Source organism: Ochotona princeps, chromosome 15 (assembly GCF_030435755.1).
Source record: "Ochotona princeps isolate mOchPri1 chromosome 15, mOchPri1.hap1, whole genome shotgun sequence".
NCBI lineage: Eukaryota > Metazoa > Chordata > Mammalia > Lagomorpha > Ochotonidae > Ochotona > Ochotona princeps.
Window position 1 is genome coordinate 26,616,063 of NC_080846.1, and position 22,270 is coordinate 26,638,332.

At 38.1% G+C, this 22,270-nt stretch overlaps 1 protein-coding gene across 1 annotated transcript in view; it reads right to left on the bottom strand.

The window, feature by feature from the left end:
• The window catches only part of TSPAN8 (tetraspanin 8), a 30,181-nt gene extending 14,297 nt beyond the window's left edge, over positions 1–15,884 (bottom strand). The window contains exons 1-2 of the mRNA XM_004583031.3: positions 15,715–15,884; positions 8,275–8,337 (exon numbers count right to left, since the gene is read on the bottom strand). Of these exons, the coding sequence (XP_004583088.1) occupies positions 8,275–8,337; positions 15,715–15,774 (123 nt within the window). The 5' untranslated portion in view covers positions 15,775–15,884. The remainder of the gene's footprint in view (positions 1–8,274; positions 8,338–15,714) is intronic.
• Positions 15,885–22,270: the final 6,386 nt, after the last annotated feature.

Below are 22,270 nucleotides of genomic sequence, written 5' to 3' on the forward strand. Positions count from 1 at the left end.
TTTTCAAAAGCTTAAAACAGATACTTTCCTTGATATTGTTGTGATTGTTGGTTTATATATTTTGTATTTTATACATTAAGTAGTATTATATAGCATGTGTGTCATTGTAATTTAATTTGTATATTTAAAAGTCCAATGATTCTCAAACTATTGATTGGCATGTTTTAAATGAATTTTGAAATTACATTGATGTATAAAAGAGTAAATAATATGTGAACTCAGTGATATGTTATTCAAGAACAGGTAATACTATGTTGATGATAATTAAAACAGCATTTGCCTTAGAAGAGGTAGGAAAAAAATGTAGGTATTGATTGAAAAAGGACATGGAGGAACATATGTGAATTAATAAGAATATTTTTTGTCTTCATAAAAGAAAAACCAAAACCTTGTATATCATATGAATTCCCTGTATATTGTCTGGAAGTTAGGTAATGGGATTTTCTAGAAAAACTTCTTGGGCCCTTTCTGGAAAGTGAGCTGTGTGGTGTAATTCAGTTCTATCAGCACACACACACACACACACACACACACACACACACACACTTTTCCTTGACATCTGCTTGACAACTAGCCTCAATCCTACCTCTTGTCCTCCATAAAGGTACAGAAACAAACCACCAGAAAGACTGAAATTGCTTGTATCATGCATGAGTGTCACATTAGCTCATCTCTCTCTTCCATATTGTATCTGGTCTGTTCCAGGTGGAACACTAGTTCTCAGGCTACTCCAAATACTTCACCTCTCAGAATCTGCATATCAGCATGCGGGACATCCTCTAGCAGTGTCAATTGCAGAACTGGACACTGCAATAAATTCTAGCATTCTTTTTGTTTGTTTATGTTCAAAGCTTTTTGTCCCACTTCATATCAAGAGAATCTCTATTCTTCAATCAACAGGAAGGATTGTGTTGAAGTTTGAAATGCATTAAACCAAATTTCTAGGCCCCAGCCAGGTTTTGGGTAAAGACCTAATTTGTTACAAACACACACACACACACACACACACACACACACACACACACACACATTTGTAACTCTGAAATAATCAAATAGTCAACTTGGGCACAGGATTTCCATTTGCAAAAAGATTCTGCACCAGGCTCTGATAATCCATGGCATCTTTTGTCTATAAAAGTCTGTATTTACAGATAATGTTTCAATTTACATAGTTTGAAAGCTTGGTTATGTCCTAAAGATTTTTGTTTGTTTTGGGGCTTGCTGTGTTTGTTTTCTTTTTAGGATTGCAGCCATGAAATCAGTTTTGTTAATAAACAGTCATGATATTTGAGTCAAAATACATGTGACAAAAAAGCAGCTTTAAAAAGCCAGCCTGGAGTGGGCATTTGGCCTAGCAGCTGAGATGGCCAGTTAAGTTGCCTGAATCCCATTTGCACTGCCTGGACTTGACCCTCAGCTTTGACTCCCAACTCTAGCTTCCTGCTCGTGCAGACTCTAAAAGACAAGAGGTGATGGCTCAAGCAGATGAGGCCCTACCTTTCATGTGGGAGACCCGACTGAATTCCCAGCTCCTAGCATGTAGTCACTGTTGTGCTAGTCATGAACCAGCTTTGGGATCTCTTACCCTCTATCAGTCGCACCTCTCTCTGTCATTCTCTCAAATAAACAATTTTTTTAAAGAAATAAAATAGCCGTCTCTATTGACTCACCACTAAATATTGCAGCCAGTACATGCAAACCCTAAGCTGAACAACAGGATGGAAGACTCACCATCTGGATCATCAGAGAACAGACAGAATTAAAGATCCAGTATCTCCTCACGGGACCTGGCTGGTACAGCCATCACCTATGCAGCATATTGTGAGGTGCCTCTGCAAGAATGGCCCAGGTGAGGTGACCCACTGTCAGAGACTGGCCACAAATCCATGGGTTGACTGCCCGGCAATAACAGTGCCATGGCCAGCCCCAAAACAACTATTTAGGATGGGGCAGAAATCTGAGTTCAGATGTTTGCTCCAACTGCGCAATCTTAAAAGCTGTCCAGGGATCCTCTTTGGATTGGGGAAAGTCTCCTGGGACAAGAACAGCTACCCATTCCCTTTGCCTCATGCAGCTGAGTTTTTATATCCCAAAGGAGAAAAATTGTTCCTATGAAACTCTCTTGCAGAAAAATTTGCTACCTCCTCCCCAGCATCCTCCTTTTCTATCTGTGTCCATGTTTTCCCTTCTGAAACTGCTCCTTCTATTCCTCCACTAACATAATCCAACTCTTTGCTCAGTCATGACTCTTTGTTACAGACTTCAGATAAATATAAAGCTAATTCCATATATGTCAGGCTGATTAATGTGATCCTGGCAAATAATTGGTTTTTGTTCGTCCTAAGTGGCTGATGGTGCAAGTGTCTAAATGTAACTAGAGATGCTGTCTAGCTCCATTAATTCATTCTTATGCCCAGATGAGGAGTAACACCCTCAAGGACAATGGTTCTCTTTAATACATTCAAGATGTGTAACTTCTTAACAGACTAAACACCAAATTTGTTTACCAGAAACACTGGGAAGAGAGGAAGTATCAACTAGAAATAAAACAATAGAATAAAATAAGATGCAAGCTTCACACACATATTAAAAGTAGGTGGTTGTTAAACTCTGAGTTTTTTCATTATGAGATCCAGAGTCAGACATCCCAATCTAGACAACAGGAACTCTGTCCCTATACAAATACCCTTCCTGGGCTCAAACACAGGATTCTCAAGCCTCCAGGAAAACATATTTGTCACTATAAAATAATAAATAGATCCTGATGTACTGGGAGCTTATCAGCTAGTTGTCATACTGTCCCTTGTCAAAGGTTATCACCAAAGGCAGGCAAAGAATGAGGAAGTGGCTAAGTGTCACCATGATTCTAGAGGTTCTCTAGGAGTGGAAAGCAAAATATAAGAAGAAAAAAAGAGAGAAGGGGAGAAGGAGAGAGAGAGAGAGCGTGCGAGCAATTTCCACAAATGTTCTTCAACCTCAGGCTAGCAAACAGAATAAATAATTTTGTTGGAAATTGTTCTTTCCACCAGGCTGTGAATAAAGGCATTTAAGTGCACAATAATAAAACAAAAACTAATCATACATTCACTGACTTGAGCAGATGATTGAGTCAGTAGTAAAGAAGCTGGTGGAGAAAAAAATTACAAATCAACAGAATCAGAGACATAACAATGGATACCTCGGACACACATAGGAACTGTTACGAGCAACTATATGCCAACATGTCAAAAGATCTAGAAGAAATGCATATATTTTTGAACACATACTGTGACAGGGTGAAAATTTATAGAGTACATCATCCAATGGTTACCAGTTGGGTTACTCCCCTAAGGAGGAACCAGGTCCTGGAAACTGAACCCCATGGGAAGTAGAACCAATTTCTAAGAAGTTAAATGTAACTGCAATTTTAGAATTGCTCATCTTGAATCTAACCTGCTTATTGTAGCTTCTGTACTCTGGCTTGCTTGCTTGTCAGCCAGTGTACAGGCCAGCAGAATGTGGGATTTTTTCCTTTAAAAGCTCCTTACAATAACAGCTCAGGGCTGTATCCCTCAGATTTGTTCTGAGTGGGGGCATTTGCCAGCTGGCTAATAAAGACATTTAATTGACTTCAGCAGTTTTTTATACGGTATGCTCCATAACAGTAGAACCTACCAAAATTGAATCATAAGGCAATTAATAACCTAAGTGACCCTATAACCAGGATGAGGATTGAATCAGTAATTAAATACTCCAACCCCCCCCAAAAAAATCCCTGGATCAGATGGTTTTGCTGATAAATTCTACCAAATGTTTTAAGAACCTACCTCAATCTTCCACAAGCTATTCAAAAACAATAGAAATGGAGGCAATTCTTCCACACTTTCTATGAAACCAATATCACTTTAACACAAATGTCAGAGACAAAACAGAGAGAGAGATACAGACTGGTATCCCTGAACAGAGATGCAAAAACCCTCAACAAAATACTAGCCAAAAGAATTCAACAAAACATCAGACAGTTCATTCACCCAAAGTGGGATTCATCACTGGCATGCAGAGATGGTTTAACAATCACAAATCAGTAAATGTGGTATACCACATCAACAAATTAAAGAATAAAATCATAGGATCATCTCCATAGATGCACAGAAGGCATATGATAAAATCCAACACCACTTCATGCTAAAAATCCTAAGTAAGATAGGCATAGTAGTAACATTCTACAACACAATCAAATCAATATATGAAAAACCTAATGCCATCATCATACTAAATGAGGAAAAACTGGAAGCTTTTCCACTTAGATCTGGCATTAGACAAGGACGTTCATTTTCATAATCACTATTCAACAGAGTTTTGGAAGTCCTCATTTATTAGGCAAGAAAAAACTAAGGGAATTCAAATCAGAAACTATGAATTAAAATTATCTCTACTGCAGGCAACATGATTTTGTACATAGGAGAACCACAAGACTCAATCAAAACACAATTGGAACTTGTAAGAGTGGCAGGGTAGCAGGATATAAAATTAATGAACATAAATCATGGTGTCCTAATATACACAATTAACTCTAAGAATGAGATAACGCCTAGCTATTAGGGAAATACAAATAAAAACCACATCGAGATTCCACCTTACTCCTGTGAGATTAGCCTACATTTAGAACTCTACTAACACTGGCATGAATGTGGGGAGAAAGGCATTCTATTCACTGTTGGTGGGAATATATGTTAGTACAGATACTATGGAGGTCAATATGGAGAGTGCTCAGACACCTGAAAATTGATCTACTGTATGACCCAGCTATCCAATCCTTCAAAAGATCTAAAGTGAAATCTGCATATGAGAAAGTTACCTGTGATCCTATATTTACAACAGCACAATCTACAATAGGGAAGACATGGAAGCAACCCAAATGCCTATCAAAAGAAGAATGGATAAAGAAAAACTATGGTACATCTATTCTATGGAGTATTACTCAGGCATGCAAAAGAATAAAATTTTACCATTTGTAACAAAATGGTCCCAACTAGAGAAGATTTTGGTCAGTGAAATAAGCCAATCCCAAAAGAGCAAATATCATATGTTCTGCCTAATGTAAGGCAATCTTCATGCAAAATACAACATCAATAGATACATAGGTAAACATGTGTGTACATATATTCATCTAGAGGAACTGTATAATGGAAACCAGCACACCAAGAAGTGAAGATGCGCTACAGAATGTACCTCTACTGCTGAATAAAGGATGGACTCCCAATGAAACTGTTAACTGTATGTTGACAATGGGATGCTTGACTTTCTACCCTTATCTATACGTACTATAATGTCATGACACACTTAAACAGCAAAATGCTGGACTTGTAACTGTTACCGAGGGACTATCATATTATAATAATATAGGGGAAAACAGTGGTGGAAGAAGAAGGAGGAGGAGGGTGAAGGGAGAAACCCCTCAGCCTAAGGAATTGTATCATGAAAAGTAAACATAGAAACAAGCTGGTTGTCTGCATTCCACAACCAAGTGGTAGATTTGAATGCTGGCTCCACTAGATTCCAGCTTCCAATTAATGCACATCTGGGGAGGAAGTAGGTGATTTTCCAACCACTCCATCTCTGCTACTCATTGAAGAGACCTGGACTGAATTTCTGAGTTCCAATTTCAACATAGCCTAATTCCAGCGCCAGAACTGACTTAGCCATGGTCACAATGAAGGCATATTTGGAGTGCACCAGCAAATGGAAGCTTTCTCTCTGTCTTTGTCCTACTACCTCTCAAATAAACAAAGAAGGGGAAAAAAAGAAATGTACTGTCTTAATTCGTGGTGTAAGAGTAGCTTAAAAACATCAAATAGAAATCAAAATCTTCCCTGAGGAGAATAGGAACCAAAATTTTCCCTGCGGAGAAGCAGGAAGCTCTCTTCATTTGGGAAAATATCATGAAATGACTGCAGTTACAGAAGACTCAATCCTGCATAGTGTCAAAAGCCCAGACCACAAACAAAACTGAGAAAATGAACGCATAGGACTAAGAATAGTAATTCAGAAGCGATATGTGTCCCTTAAAAGAAGAGAGAGGACCCAGTGCTGTAGCCTAGTGGATAAAGTCCTCGCCTTGTACGCATTGGGATCCCATGTGTGTGCTGGTTCATGTCCCAGTGTCCCTACTTGCCATCCAGCTTTCTGCTTGTGATCTAGCAAAGTAGTCAAGGACAGCCCAAAGCCTTGGGTCCCTGCACCCACATGAGAGACCCAGAAGAAGCTCCTGGCTTCTGGCTTCTGATTGGCTCAGCTCTAGCCAATGTGGCCACTTGGGGAGTCAATCTGTGAACAGAAAATCTTCTCTGTATCTCCTCCTCTCTGTGTATCTGCCTTTCCAATAAAAATTAACTAATTATTTTTTAAAGGGGGAGAATGAGGAAACCAGGAAATGCTGCCAAGGTGGAATAATGTTGGTTAAAAGTGAGAGAAGACCCCTCTTTGCACACCACACTTGCATAGGCTCCTTCCCTCCCCAGCCTTCCTACATTTGCGACACTGCAATATAAAGCAGAGAGCAAACTGAAGTCCAGCATCAGAACTCACTCAATTTTCACATGCAGACATGTGGAAATGTGAGTAAGCTCTTTGCCCCCAGTCAAGCAAATCTTGCACTGATAGCAAGAAGCTGGACATTCCAAGATAACTGCTGAGCTATCCTCCCATGACCATGGGTAAACTCCAGTGCTAGTTGCCATGGGAGACATCAAATGTGTTTGCTTCTTGCTGCTTTTAAAGCACAGACTCAAATTTTCTTCTTTAAGGTAACATCACTTTTTTTTCATTCTAGGCCAACCATTTTAAAATCAGATAAATTATTGTCAATATCCTATACTATTAAAGTTATTTCTCATGCTGAGGAGGGAAGATGATCTACATTCTCATGTGGCCCATCAGACTGGATTTATACAAACAGTGAAAAAGGAATGCTTCAGTATCTGTCCCTTTCCACCTGCATCTTCACTGGAATCTTCCAATGTCTGGAATAGCATCTCCTCCATTCTTTAGAAGAACTGTTCCGTGCTTAGCCCAGTGCCAGGAAAGTAGTATTTGATTGACTAAGCTGAATTGTAGAACCATGTATCAGCACAAATGATGACTTAGAGTAGTAAAGAAAAATTTTCAAGTGCTTATTGTTACTATCATTACTTTCATTATCATAAGAAATAATTTGTAAGAAATAAATTGCAGGGGGTCTGGTATGATGGGTCAATGGCTAAACTGTATGTGCTGGGATTCCATATGAGCACAGCTTTGTGTCCAGCTGCTCCACTTCCCATCCAGACCCCTGCTTGTGGACAAGAAAAGGAGTAACAGATGGTCAAAAGCCATGGGATCCTGAACCCACGTGGGGAACCTGGAAGAAGCTCCTGGCTCCTGGATTCAGATTAGCTCATATCTGGCCATTATGACTATTTGCGGAGTTAATCAGTTGATGGAAGATGTTTCTGTCTCTCCTTCTCTTCATAAATCTTATCTGCTGTTTCAATAAAAATAGATAAATCTTTAGAGATGGAAGGAAGGAAGGAAGGAAGAAAGGAAGGAAGGAAGGAAGGAAGGAAGGAAGGAAGGAAGGAAGGAAGGAAGGAAGGAAGGAAGGAAGGAAGAAGGAAGGAAGGAAGGAAGGAAGGAAGGAAGGAAGGAAGGAAGGAAAGAAGGAAGGAAGGAGAAAGAGAAAAAGAGAGAGAGAAAGAAAGAAAGAAAGAAAAGAAAGAGAAAGAGAGAGAGAGAAAGGAAGGAAGGAGGAGGGAGAGAGGGAGGAAAAGAAGGAAGAAAGAAAGAACTACAGCCCTGGCACATTGGCATTTCACAGTAATCCTCCGCCTATATTGCTGGCATCCAATATGGGTACCAGTTTGAATCCTGGCTGCTCCACTTTGGATCTACTCCAAAAGGATCTCCTGACTCCTGTCTTCAGATTGGCTCAGCTCTTGCCATTGTGACTAGTAGGGAGTTAACCAGTAAATGGAATATGTCTCTCTGTCTCTGCTTCTCTCTCTGTAACTCTTTCAAGTAAAATAAATAAATCTTTTTTAAAAGAAAGAAAGAAAGAAAGAAAGAAAGAAAGAAGAAAGAAAGAAAGAAAGAAAGAAAGAAAGAAAGAAAGAAAGAAAGAAAGAAAGAAAGAAAGAAAGGAAGGAAGGAAGGAAGGAAGAAAGAAAGAAAGAAAGAAAGGAAGGAAGGAAGAAAGAAAGAAGGAAAGAAAGAAAGAAACTATGGGGTGGGCAAGGTGGCTTGTATTTGTATATTTACCTCTTGACCATCTTTGCTTACTCGTACCCATATTGCTACAGCCAGGATCAAGATACCACACAGCTGCAGAGAAACAAAAAAAAGAGTGAAATTAGCAATAAAATAAACCAATTCCATGTACTTTCATCCATTTATAATAGATGTTAATTAACTACACCATCACAGCCTAAAAACATAAATGAAATATACAAATAATTGTTGAGACATTCCATCGTAAAGTATATGTTTGATAAGAATAATTGTCATCTGCAGGACACTGATGGATCTGTGAACCAGAAGTTATCTCCACTAGATGAGAAAAGGCAGTTCACCATGATGCAATTCCAACACTGTGCTTTGGAGACTGTAGAATCTAGAAGGCAAACCATGTAAAAATAAAACATTCATACGAAGCACTTGGATTTGTCTCTGAGAATATGTGTTGGACCAAGGAAGAAAAAAAATTACTGCATAATCACAAAATATTTACTCAGGATTTAAGATGGAGAATAAAATTGGGGTAAACAAGTAACAGGGGCACCTTTGACAAACCTGCTGTTGAGCAACTGGGATACATGTTAACCAGCATTTTTGAACCCAACTAAACTTCTTTAAAAGTAAGCTCATATAGGTGGTGAAGCTTACCAAGAAAAAGACAACAATGAAGAATAGTACTTAAAGTCTTAGATTCCTTTAATGACTCTACCAGATTATTTAATTTGGACCAATGCCAACACATTAGATGTGAAACCCATTATACTTTCTTGTAAGGAAAATTCCTTCAGATTTTCTTTTTCTAAAAATATATGTTGTGAAGTAAAAATAAAATGAAGCTCTCTCATTAGAGGTAGATTTTGAGAGGAGCGCTGATTGAACCAGACATAGCAGGCCTGGCAGGACTTTACAGGATTGTAACCCTCCCATGCTCTTGATAAACATCCAAGTCCTTCAAAACCCAGTGTCCTCAGAGCATCATTGCCTTTATGCATGGCTGAGTCATGGTCAAGGTCCCAATGGCACCTTAATGTCTCCTTATGAGACAGAGGAGAAATTGCCTTTTAAGATTTCAAAAACAAAAACCCACACATCTTGAATAAATAAATTGGAATCCAAAGAAATAACAATCACATTCAGAAAATCAACTTGTACTCAATTCATCCCTACCACAGATTCAACTCCCACAAAAAAGCAAAAACAAGGAAAAAGAAAGCTTTAATCTAGATACAAAACAACCTATGCAATTTAATTACCTTACACATGCACATATACCATAAAATGTAAGCCAACAGGGAAAAAATTTTAGAGTTTCAAAATTTTCATTTTTTCTCGTCCCAATTTCCTCTCATTAAATCCTAATTTTATTTGTACTCTGGGATAAATTCTTATTTTAGAAGTTCTTTGTTAGTAACTCCCTAAAAGAGAATTTATATAAATGATAATGATGTCTTTTGGAATTTTCAGTAATTTTACATTAATAGAAATTTTTGTTTACTATGTGTTTCCACAGATTTTTTATTTTTATTCTCCTTTCACAAGTAGACTTTCATTGATCATCTAAGTAGACCCTTTATCTTTAGCCTTCAATAAACATAATGTTCTTATTCTAGTACCTGCCTCGTAAAAATTATACAGCTGTCATTGAAATTTCTGTTTTCAATATTTACATGGTACTTATATGGTATTTATTATTCCGTGTTCATCCACCAAGGTGCTTAAACAGATCCATGATGTAGATATATATGACTATATTTTTTAACTTTTTGATGAGGAACAATAAATCAGAGAGGTTAACCAATGCCCAGAAGGAATCACAATTGGTGATGAAGGAATTAATATTCAGTCTGAGATCTCCACCAGTGGGTCCTAATGTGTTTTGTGATTGTCATAGTTCCAGTTGATTGCATAATGATAAATAATCACTATATTTACAAAGCTCATGAATTGGGACTGGCACAATGGCTCAATTGGCTAATCCTCCACCTGAAAGTGCCAGCACACCATAGGTTGCCAGTACATGTCCTGGCTGTTACACGCCCATCCAGCTCCCTGTTTATGGCTGCGAAAGCATAAGAGGATGGCTCAGTCTTGGGATCCTGCACCCACATGAGAGACCCAGAAGAATCTCTTGACTCCTGGGTTTGGATCTGCACAGCTTTGGCCAGGGCGATCATTTGGGGAGTGATTCAGCAGATGGAAGATGTTTCCCTTTGTGTCTTTCTCTCTGCAATTCTTTTCCAATAAAAACAAATAAATCTGTTTTTTAAAAAAATTCATGCATAATTAGTTCTTTAATTAGTTCTTTTACCTTGGGTCATGTCATCAATATACAGAATAAAATATAATCTTACTCTATCTAACTTAACAGACCCAAGTAACACATGAAAGTCAATGATGAACACTGAATTCCTAAATCTGAAAACCCTTACCACATCCTGACTTCCTTCTCTCTCCCCATACTTCTACGTACGTTCACTACCCTCAGTTGCTGATGTGTTTGACTCCACAATTCAGCCTTTTCTCACCTTGTCCCATTTGGGAGTGACAGTGTTACTTCGCTCGACTTTCCTTCATCAAGAGATGGCCTCTCCTAATCTCTCTGCTACTGTTCATGACTCCACTTTGTCCATCAACCAAATACTCCCTGTTCAGTCAGACCCCTAACACACCCTCAGCACCTATAATGCCCACAAGCATGATGTTTCTGAAAGAGGGAGAGAAAAACGTGGACATTTCATTCGTTTTTTTAAAAGTCAAGGATGGGCTTGGCACTGTGGCCTAGCGGCTAAAGTCCTGGCTTTGAATGGGCCGGGATCCCTTATGGGCACTGGTTCTAATCCCAGCAGTCCCGCTTCCCATCCAGCTCCCTGCTTGTGATCTGGGAAGGCAGTCAAGGACGGCCCAGATCCTTGGGACCCTGCACCTGCATGGGAGACCCACAAGAGCTCCTGGCTCCTGGCTTTGGATCAGTGCAGCTCTGGCCGTTGCGATCACTTGGGGAATGAATCATCAGATGAAGGACCTTTCTTTCTGTCTCTCCTCATCTCTGTATATCTGCCTTTCCAATAAAAATAAATAAATCTTTTTAAAAATGGAAATATATTTTATACCTATCTATTATTACCACAACACATCCAATTCTTCAATTTGCATCAATTTCTCGCGTAAGTGACTGGGATCATTTCTACTTTCATACTTTTTTCCTCAATTAGTAACTCTAACATGGAAACCACTGCATATTTATGTGGCATATCTCAAAACCTCCCCCAAAAGAAACTAGTATGTTTATATTAAGTAACAATATGCATATCATAGAGATGTTTCAACATCTGGCCCTACTTTACAAAGGCTTTGCTTAGCAAGTTATACCAGAAAGAATGCATTTGGAAACACAAGGCTACGAACATCTACAAGAAAACCACATCAGTGGGACTGTTAACATTTTTGCTTAAATAAACATTAAGAATGTGACAACATGATAATTTCCTATGAAGGATTATAAAATTCCAACTGGGAGCTCTAGATTGGGGACAGAAAGGAGAGTAGAGTTAGGAATATACTCTAAGCTCAGAGAATCCTCCTACTACCTATATTTTGATTTAAAATACAGATGTCACCTTAGGCTAAGAAGTTCCCACTGGTAGCATTTGCAACTTCTACCTCAACCAAAAGATTCAATCTCAAGATTTCTTACAGAGAGACTGTAGATCCCACTGCATATATTAATGGAAGAAATCCCCAGGGAAATTAGAAATATCTATGTACAATCCACATTATTGGAAAGACTTTGTGTCAGCAGAGAAACACAGAAAGTTAATGACAACACAGTCACAACTTCTCAAGGAACCAGTGAGCATCCCTGGTAGAGCATTGTACAAAGCCCTACAACTCCTTTTGAATGCTAAATATGCAAGAATATTTCAAAAATGTGGAAAATGAAATTAAAAGGAGGAATTTATTTTGTTACAAAATCATTTTTAGAAATATATGCATATTTTTCCATAACATATTTCCACATATGATGAAACACTTTGGGATGCAAATAAGTTCGTACTATAAATTCCACTTTTCCATGAGTTTTTTGAAGTAATCTGGTGTTGTCCTGAATCTGTAACATAGCCTGGGGAGAGTGTCATGGCGCAGTGGATTAAGCCAACGATTGGGAAGCTCGTATCCCAGCTCAAGAGTGCTAGTTTGAGTTCCAGCTCCTCTCTTTCCAACCTATCTTCCTATTATTATGAAACTGAGAAAAAATGTATAATTGCTCAAAAACTTGGGTTACTGCCACTCATATGTAAGACCCAGGCAGAGTTGCTGGCTCCTGGCTTCTGCCTGGGCCCAGCCCTGGCAGTTAACAGATATTTGGGGAGTGAACCTGAAAGTGGAAGATCTCCCTCTCTCTATCCCTCTGCTTTCAAAGAAAAGGAGTGTTTTTCAAATATCAGACCTGTTCTAAATAGTTCTTTGCATGCTGCTTTTATGCATCGAAAATATCTTTAGGGCCCAGCGTAATAGCATAGCAGCTAAAATCCTCTCCTTGCATGCATCAGGATCCCATATGGGTGCCGGTTCTAATCCCAGTGACCCCACTTCCCATCCAGCTCCCTGCTTATGGCCTGGGAAAGCAGTCAAGGACGGCCCAAAGCCTTGGGACCCACACCTGCGTGGGAAACAGGGAAAAGGCTCCTGGTTCCTGGCTTCGGATTGGCTCAGCTCCAGCCATTGCAGCCACTTGGAGAGTGAACCATTGGACAGAAGATCTTCTTCTCTGTATATCTGTCTTTCCAATAAAAATAGATAAACCTTTTAAAAAATCTTTAAACTGTTTAATGATTTGAAGATTCCTACCAGTTTGTATTCTTTAGGACATCTTAATAATAGGGATCCTGCACTTGTTAGTATATGAATACTTTGACAATGAATTTAGAGACAAATACAAAATATTCTTGCAGAAATTGCTAATTCCATGTCTGGGTAGGAGGTAGGCAAGAGTAGGGAATGATTTGTTTTAGCAAATAGGAAATGGACTATCAAAGTTTTTAGAATTATGGCAAAAGGTCTCAGAAGTCAACCTAAAGAAATCCTGCTAGGCAAATGTGGAGTAAATTGCACATCAGTAAAATTAACAAATTCAACTGTCATTTCATAAAACGTACTTAAAGAAACACTAGCCTATCACCTTGGAATGATACAAAAAAGGGTAATTCATCATTTTGAAATTTGAAAAGAAAAAGCTAAGAAAGAAGTTCTTATGCTATCTGTGTCAAAAATAAAAACTAAGTGGTAACTAAACATAAAATAAAAACGACTTTCTTATTGAAAGTTTTCTTGCTCATACTTGTACAGGAAGAAAAATTACCCATTTTAACCTCTTACCCAAGTAATAATTTGTGTAGTACATAAGCATCAATGTCTGCTTATCAAAAAACAAAACAAATCCTATGTGCCTTCAGATGAAAAAACACAACATCCTTCACCCAGTATTCTTCCAGAAAAGCAAACCAAAGCAAACTCTGAAATCACCAAGAGCCATAGACAATTAATACAAAGGATGTGAGAGCATGTTAGGTTACACCTTAAAAATGGTAAAATCCAGACTCAAAACCATGATAAGACACACATATCAGCACTTAAAATTCTAAGAAAAGAATTCTAAGAAATTCTAAGAAAGAAAAAAAATTGGAGGAAGTTTTACAGATAAAATTGACCTAAAAGATGTGCCAAATAATATCAGAGTGCTGACTTCATCTGGATCCTGATTCACACAGAAATATTTAAGAGGCAACTAGACATCTGAACCCTGTATGAATATTTGGTCATGGACCATGAAATTATTAATAAATTTTTAAAGACTTAAAGGGATAGTGTGTTTACATTTTAGAAGAAATTATCTTTTGGAGATCAACAATAAAATATTTATAGATAAAACTATCTATCTGGAATTTCTTAAAAAGTATGAATGGAAGATGACTGGCCCTATTTTTATGGCTGTAGGGAATGATGGAATTGATTGTTCTATCTTCTATGAATTTTCAGTTATTCATAATAACAAACTAGAAAGAAATAATAAAAGCATTTCATTCTTTATATTATACTCAGAATGCTTAATTCATGTAGCTATTACAAGGGAAAAATGTACAAGGCAGGACTATTTAATGAAAATTAGTGTAATCAAGTTTTTTCTTGTAAAAACAGAAAGCACAAGTGACAAGCTTTTCATTGTATTTATACATTTACTCATTTTCCCTTTAACATGGCATCTGTGCACGTTAGGACTGCTGATCATTGAAAGTCATCCTGTACAATAAATCCATTTATGTACTGAACTTTAACTAAGTACATCATTTTTGGCCTATCTTTATTATTCCAAACATGAAGTAAATAATTCATCAATAAGTGTACAAATTGTAACAGATATGTCATTTGATAAGGATACTATAGGTAAATAACTAGCATAAATACTATTTTATCACTTTTGAACGATAACACAAAACGAACTCATCAATTTGAAACTTGATAAGCAAAAAGTTAGAAAGAGATATCTATAATATCTTTTTGAAAAGGTGCTTTTTAAAGAATTTTTTACCTTGACAGAAACCAGCTAATGTCGATACTAGCTCTTTGCTTACTGAATGCAGTGGAGCACAGAGCATATAGACAAACAGCACCAAAAATGGAGTTATTTCTCCTTGTACTGCATAATCCATTGTTTAGAATTATTTTCATTGAATTGTGTTAGATTATTTTTAACGACCTGCCTTTGAATAGCCTCTAGTTACACTGTATATACTAAAAGTGATAAAATCAGCTTCCCATTTCCCCAATGTGCATTCTGCATTTTGTCCATTTCACAATATTAGAGCTACTTGCAAGTTTATTAAAGGTGGGGTGATGACATGAAAACCCTAACTCCAAAATGTCAATTTATATTCATGACCTTAGTTTAAACGTTTTATGATAAAAGTAATTCTATTGTTTCCCTCTTGAGGGTTTTTTTTTTTTTTTGACAAATTATTTTTCCCCTCTTTGGACTCAGAAAACAATCTTTTTCTCATGTCTTTATCATGCCATGCCTTGCTATTCACCTGTTTCTAATTCAGATGTGAAGCGATGGAATCAAACCATGTTTTTCCCACAGGGGACTTAAAGCAGGGAAACCTGATTGATATACAACTAAGAATAATTGTCCTCTAATTAAGGAGGTAGTTTTCCTCTGTGCTTGTTTTTACAACAATATCAAAACATTTATGAAATGTTTATCCTGACAGAATGTAACTGCACTTTTTGAGTCATGGGCTCATTTTCAATTACTGAAATAACCAAAGAAAGAACAAACAAATCCAAACAAGTCAACGGAAAATACATTTTCCTCTTCCTTCTACTCTCCAATGCAGTTTGTTCCTGTTTATCATATCAAGATCCCCTTTCTTGCATAAAATTGATAATTAAAAGGGAAACACTTACCCAGAATAAGAAGTTGAAGATAAACATAGAATATTTTAGACAACCACTCACACCTGCCATTCTGCAAAAGGATCAGGAGTCCAGATGCCAGGAATGTAGCGATTGGTTACAGGATTGTCCTGCAATCTGCTCCGCAGTAATTTGGCTGTAGATTCCTGTGCCCACAGCTTTGGAGAAGAAATACGAAGCAAAGAAGCTGAAGTGGATAAAACATTAACCCACACATTTAAATATCACCAACAGTATCTGCAGACAAGTGAGTTCTTTCTGCTTGTCATGACTCTAGGGCACTGGGCCAGGATATTTATGATCCTTTCTGAAAACCGGCCTCCTGCAAACTGACATATCAAGTTAAGGGAGTGGCACTGGATCAAGGCAGAGAATGGCACAGCCAGATAGTAGGTGGTTGGAACTACAGAAACTACAGCCTGACTGCCCTGCCCTCTGACTCCACTTAGGGAAATAAGGAGGTTGTAATGCTTGCTGTCAGGTAGGCACATTGCATCTTGACTCATTTTGCACTGCATTTTCTCAGGGATGTGGTAGTTCTTCCAAGGATCCTAAAATGCATTTAGAAATCTGCCCAATCTCAAGGCGTAGATACAGCTTTATCTTTGACATCGGAACAGTTAATCAACCAGAACATATACCTGCCTTTCAGGGTTTCCAATTTATTTCAAAACAATTCCTCAGAGCTGCCTTAAATGCACCACAGCTGTGTCAAGGTTGCTAGGGGAGGCATGTTTGCTTTTCAGGATAAGACCATTATGTTTTTATCTTTATTTCTTTATGATATAAAAGGAAAAATGTTCTCAGCAGTCTGGTTCTGATACCCCCACTGTATTCATTTCGCAGCTTGGTAGTCGATTTCATAGCTTTATATGTTTGAAGGAACAATGTATTTCCTTCCTTCTGATGAACTAGTTTTGGTAACAATTCATAGCTACAAACTCAGTTTCTGAATTCTGAGTCCTTTTGTACAAAATAAAACAAAACAACAAAAAATGTCCAAATGGGAAGGCGGTCATGGATCAGTGGGTGTGGGTTGGGCAGTTTGTTTCAGGTGCTGATAGAGACTGCTGTCCCAGGTAGAAGCAAAATTCTTTGACCCAATGAAGAGGGTGTGGACTGCTTTGTGTAAACAACCTGGAGCACACTGTGTTGCACATTCTGCCTCATAAAAGGAGCTCTTCTTCCTCCCAAAATAAAAAACCCTCCTCTACTCTTAAAGATCCTTAGGAAAAATACTTCTTACAAACTTGTCAAAAATTCTACAAAATGGGCAAGCATGGTTCTTCCAACAGAATTTTTTTTTTTTAATTTCCACAGAGGTACAACTGTGCTCCCTAAATACAAGCGATATATTTTGAATGCATCATCAATAACAGCATTTAGTCTCAAAGGCCATATTGAGATAAGTTTCACAAAGAATGATTTCACACTTTCAGTCATCACTAACATTGTCAGTGTTCTGCGCTATTTCATCTGAGAAAATGAAAACAAATGTTGCTGTACCTCTGGAGTGCTCCTCCTTCCTCTTCCACTGTTCAAACTCCAGAACAAATGATTTCTCATTTCTCTTATCCACTATATTCTGAAATGGTCTCAACTGTCACTCTTTAGTACAATTGTTCATGTCTCTCCCTTATGTCTCCCTTGTTGCCTGAGAGAGAAACATCTTGGCCTACTTATCTTTGTGCCCATGGCTGCTATCACTGGAGAAAAGGGGATATGTAATTGAAACCAAGCTCCCCAGAAAGTTAAACTGAAACTCCTTCTTAGAATTATCTGGAGAACAACCCACATGCAACCCTTCCTCCCTACACAATTTCCAATAAAGAGAAAGTGTTTCTTAAAGATATGTCAGAGAAACGTTTAACTTTCCCATATTCAAGGGGGGGGGTGATATATATACCAATTCTCAAATGTATATAATCCTAGAGCTTATTTTTAAAAAAACATGTCCAGGTCCAGAATTACAGAATATACATACAGACTTAGAGAAACCTTGACCCAGACAAAGCCCCACACTTTATAGGTGAGAAAAATGTAGCACAGGAATAATTCAAGTTCACAAAGTCAACTGGTACTAGAACTCCTTGTATAAATGTGATCATATGCTTAGCAAATCAGTTTTCTGTCCACTGGTATCTACCATGTCTTTAGTTGTAAGATATACATCATTTACCACCTTCAATCTTGATATGTTGTCATATAACAGACTTGTTAATAGTAGTTGAGGGGAGGATTCGAGAATGTCAATAATAAATATCTGGCCTTGTGAAAGACCAGGCCAGGAAAGAAGGGCAGTAGAGTACAAGGTTTCAAAGCAAGAAATGACAATGAAGGGAAAGAGCAGAGAAAGTATCAACAGATACAGATGAACTTCCCTAATGTCATTATGCCAATTACTATTACTCATAATGAATGTGCAGGGCAACGCAGAACATAAATTCAAATTTGATTCATAAGGTAGTCACTGTGGAAGTGGCTTTTGATAACACTGAGATTCTTGATGAGGAAGAGTGTCTTCATTCTCAGAGCAAGGAAACAGCTGGAGTAGACCCTCAGCTGCCCAATGTGGACCACCTTTTTCTCCTGGGCAGGAAGCCAACCAAGCCGACCTTCAGGACATGTTATGATCTGACTGTGTCTTGCAAAGCACATGTAATGGAAAGTTACTTCCCAAAGCAACAGTGTTGTGTGGTGTGACCTATAAAACATGACTAAGACAGAAGGCTCTGCCTTCAGGAATGGATTAATGGCATTATCGGAGGAATGACCTTGATACACCCACAGCAAGTCTGTCATACAAAAAAGTTCAGCCTCTCCCTTCAGTAACCACACTCTCTTGCCACATAACCTCTCCAGCCTCCCCCTAATTCCTTCTCTCACTCATGTTCTTTTGCTGCCTTATTTTTGCCTTGTGCCATGGGATGAGGCAGCAAGAAGGGTCTCACTCCGTGTGGATGTCTCAACTTTGGGCTGTCTAGTCTCTAACACTTTTAGAAAATCAGTCTCTGTTCTGTATACATTACCCAGCCTTAGGTATTGTTTCACAGCAGCACAAAGTACACTAAGATAGGACTTGAACTAGAAAGCAGACATTTACAGATAATCCATATTGTCATTGTAGTATTATCTTCTCTGGGTTATTCAAAAGCCCATTCAAAAACGTATTGACTATCTACTCTATTCCAGACACTTTGCTAGATACAAGAGGCATCACAGTTTATAAACCAAGATTAAATCCTTAACTGACTGTGTATTTTGGTTTCCAAAATTACTAACTTAATAGATTTGCTAATACAGTAGTATAAAATAATAAATTATATGTTTTAGAGGAAGCATTCTTTACTCTAAAATACACCTTCCTGGTCATTGTCACTTGTACTGTATATCTTATAACATAGTGGACAATCAATTTATTTTCTCAAAGGCCAATAGCAGCAGTAAGAAAATGATGTTAAAATTTATTTTCCTTATAACTGTACTTAGGGGTAATTGTGGAAGGACATTAAATCACGCACTCTGAACTACTAGAGAGAAGAGAAAATCCCAGTACGCTCTAGTATTTCTCATCTTAAAACTCTTTTCTTTTGTTTGAAAAGTTGGAGTTACTCACTTGTGGGTTTTATGGTCACTTTCACAGGAGTCAAGCCTTGGCTCTTGTTCGCTGGTCCAGTTCCAGCTCTCAGGAGATCCACTTTCTTCTTTACTTTCATGTGAGTCTCTTGCCCTGCACTTCCTACCTTGTGTCCTTCCTGAACCTGGCTCATAAAAATTTTTTGTTATTCCCATTGGAGATGGAAAGTATCCGGTATGAGAATGAAGCCACTCTTCCCTTTGCAGTACACTTGAAAAACAACAATCTATCCTACAGTATCCACTCCAGCTCAGAAATAAAAGGCGATTTAAGTATTACCATTGTGAAATGGGAATCCAGCGTTTATGGAGAAAGGATCCCCAATAACCAATATTCTTCCTATTCTATAAGGTATTTTTATTTTAAAATATTTATGTTCTTGAACATGAACATCAGACCACTAAGCATACAAGTCATATGAAAAAAAATATGAAAACCTGCCTGAGAAGAACACTTCAGATCTCCAAAACCTGTTCTAATGTGTTTGTAAGTAAAAACTGGGGCAAAATGGTGCAGTAATTAAAAACATACTTTCTGATAATGGTGGATTACATATGCCTATGAGCTCTCATTTGATTTCAATACAAGCTTTAAACTCGTTTAATATTTTCAACAGTTACAAGTTGAGAAGGAGACCAGCAAAAGGTAGCATTTAGAATCAGGAACGTGTCTTGGCAGCCTCATCAGCTTAACTCTGCCAGGCTTTCCTGGAATGACCTGCTTCTTAGGAAAGATCCACTTTTAATGCTCTCCCAGGAGTCAGAATGTTAATGTGCTTGTTTATCATGAGAAATTCACCCATTAGACTATCCAGCAGCATAAGAAAGAGGTTGATCAGAAACTGCTAAGGCAGAAAAGCTGCCCAGAAACCAAAAGCTGCACAGAAGGTATATCATGGACACATTCTGGAAGGAAATAAGTGGATATGATGCCAGCATTTGATAGTCTGAAACTCCAGCACTTCTCCAGGGCTCCAACAGCCACACCCCATTGATGAAGTTCTCCTTGGCTTCAGGTTCCTCTCCCTGAATAATAAACCACCAAATTCCTTCTTCTATAATTTAGCCTTCATTGCTATCAATGCCTACCCACTCTGGGGTTGCACTATAAGTTCAATTCAGTCCTCCTTTCAAAAATCTCATTTTAATTCCATTTTAGATACTTTCAAATGCCCCAAATTCTTCACTTACACATGGTTCATCTTTTGGTCCCTCTTTAAAGGTTTTATACTTGATTTCACAAATACCAATCTCCTTTTTTTCCTCTCTCTAAATTGGAGCTTGTATTTGCATTCACACAGTAACACCCTACGGTGAATAAGGATACAAAATAGGACTTAACGTCACCATGCCAGAATCATTGAATAGTCCATTTTTGTGTCAAATATTTGCCTGGTTGTTTGCTTTTTAAGTTGAAAGTTAAAAGGCCAACTTGCTTTTCTGTGAGTTGTCTCTGAATCAGTCCTTTGTCTGGTAAGTTCACAAAGTACACATTAGCTGCTGAACACGATTAGGTTCTGAGATCACACTGATTAAAAGGTAGGAACATGAGAGGAGGCCACCAGCATAGCATTCCAAACGTAAAAAGAGAATAAAGGAAAGAAAAAATAGCATAAGGGATGTTATGCTTTTATTAGACATCAGCTTCTTAAACTGAGCCAACAAAATGCAACACAGAGTTTAAGTCAGACTTATCTCATGACTGGTCAGAAATAAACACGGACACTTTATTCATACTACTAAGTAGGATCTCACAAGTGTCTAGCTCTAAATTAGAAAGATTCGTTTAACTTCATGCGGTGGAAAGGCATTGTGTGGCTTTTCTGGTTCTCAGGGAGCAATAAAACAAAGGAAATCATTGTAAAAAGTCACTTTTGAGGAAATCCCAAACCTCCACCTCACACCTTTACAAGAAACCACAAAATGCACCCCCAAAGAAGCTTAAAAGAAAATAACTCATGCTCTGATTAGAATAGATTCTTTAAAAAGAGAGAGAGTGTCCTATTTTGGTTTTCATTGAGTACTTGGAGGATCGATTTTCTGTTACTGTGAGAAGACAAAAGGAGCAGAGAGCCCTGGAAACTTGTGTCTGAACATCTAGTCCATTGCTCCCAGTTGGGGGGGGGGGGGGAATGGCTGCACTGGCCTCACTCTCCTCATTTAAGAATGAAGCTTCTCAACTGTATCACATAAAATAAAAGTGAAGGTCTTTAAGAATACGAAATCCAGATGTAGCCTTGCCAGACACAGGAGGCACCGTTTCTTCTAGCATTCTCTTTTGGTTTCCTTTCCCCATTTACAGTCAGGCATTCCACCATCCTTCCCTGACCTTCCCATTATTTGTCTTACTTATTAACAGAAAGTTAATCCAAAAAGTGCCTTACCCATCCATAAGCCAACCAGGTGAGGAACTAGAAACATTTTTTTTTAATAATAAACTACTCTTGGGGGTCAATCAACTGCCTATGTTGACAATAAAGCACGGGAGTTGCTTTGTTTTACAGAGGATCTTTGATCTCTAATTTTGCCTATACTAATCTTTCAACCTCCAGAAAATATTCTGGAGAAAATCCTACTGTTTTGCTTTTATTATGGAAATAACCCAAACTCTTGCTGCCTACTAATTTATTTATATGATATCCCTGCTTGAAGTTGCAGAGTGCCAGGGAATTCCTGTAAGCCTCTCCTCTCTTTCCTCCTCACTCTTCACACTTTTTTTGAGTACATGAGTGTGAAGAGGTACTGTGAAGCCAGCTAGATCAGCCTAGCCAAGGCTACCAAAGAAGGAATGTGCGAATCTGGGAACACACTCTAGGGTTTCCAACTACCAGCACAGGACTTGATGGATAAGACCAATCAGCCCTAATTCCAACTCTCTGCCTTCTCACCCAACCCCATATGGAATTTTCGG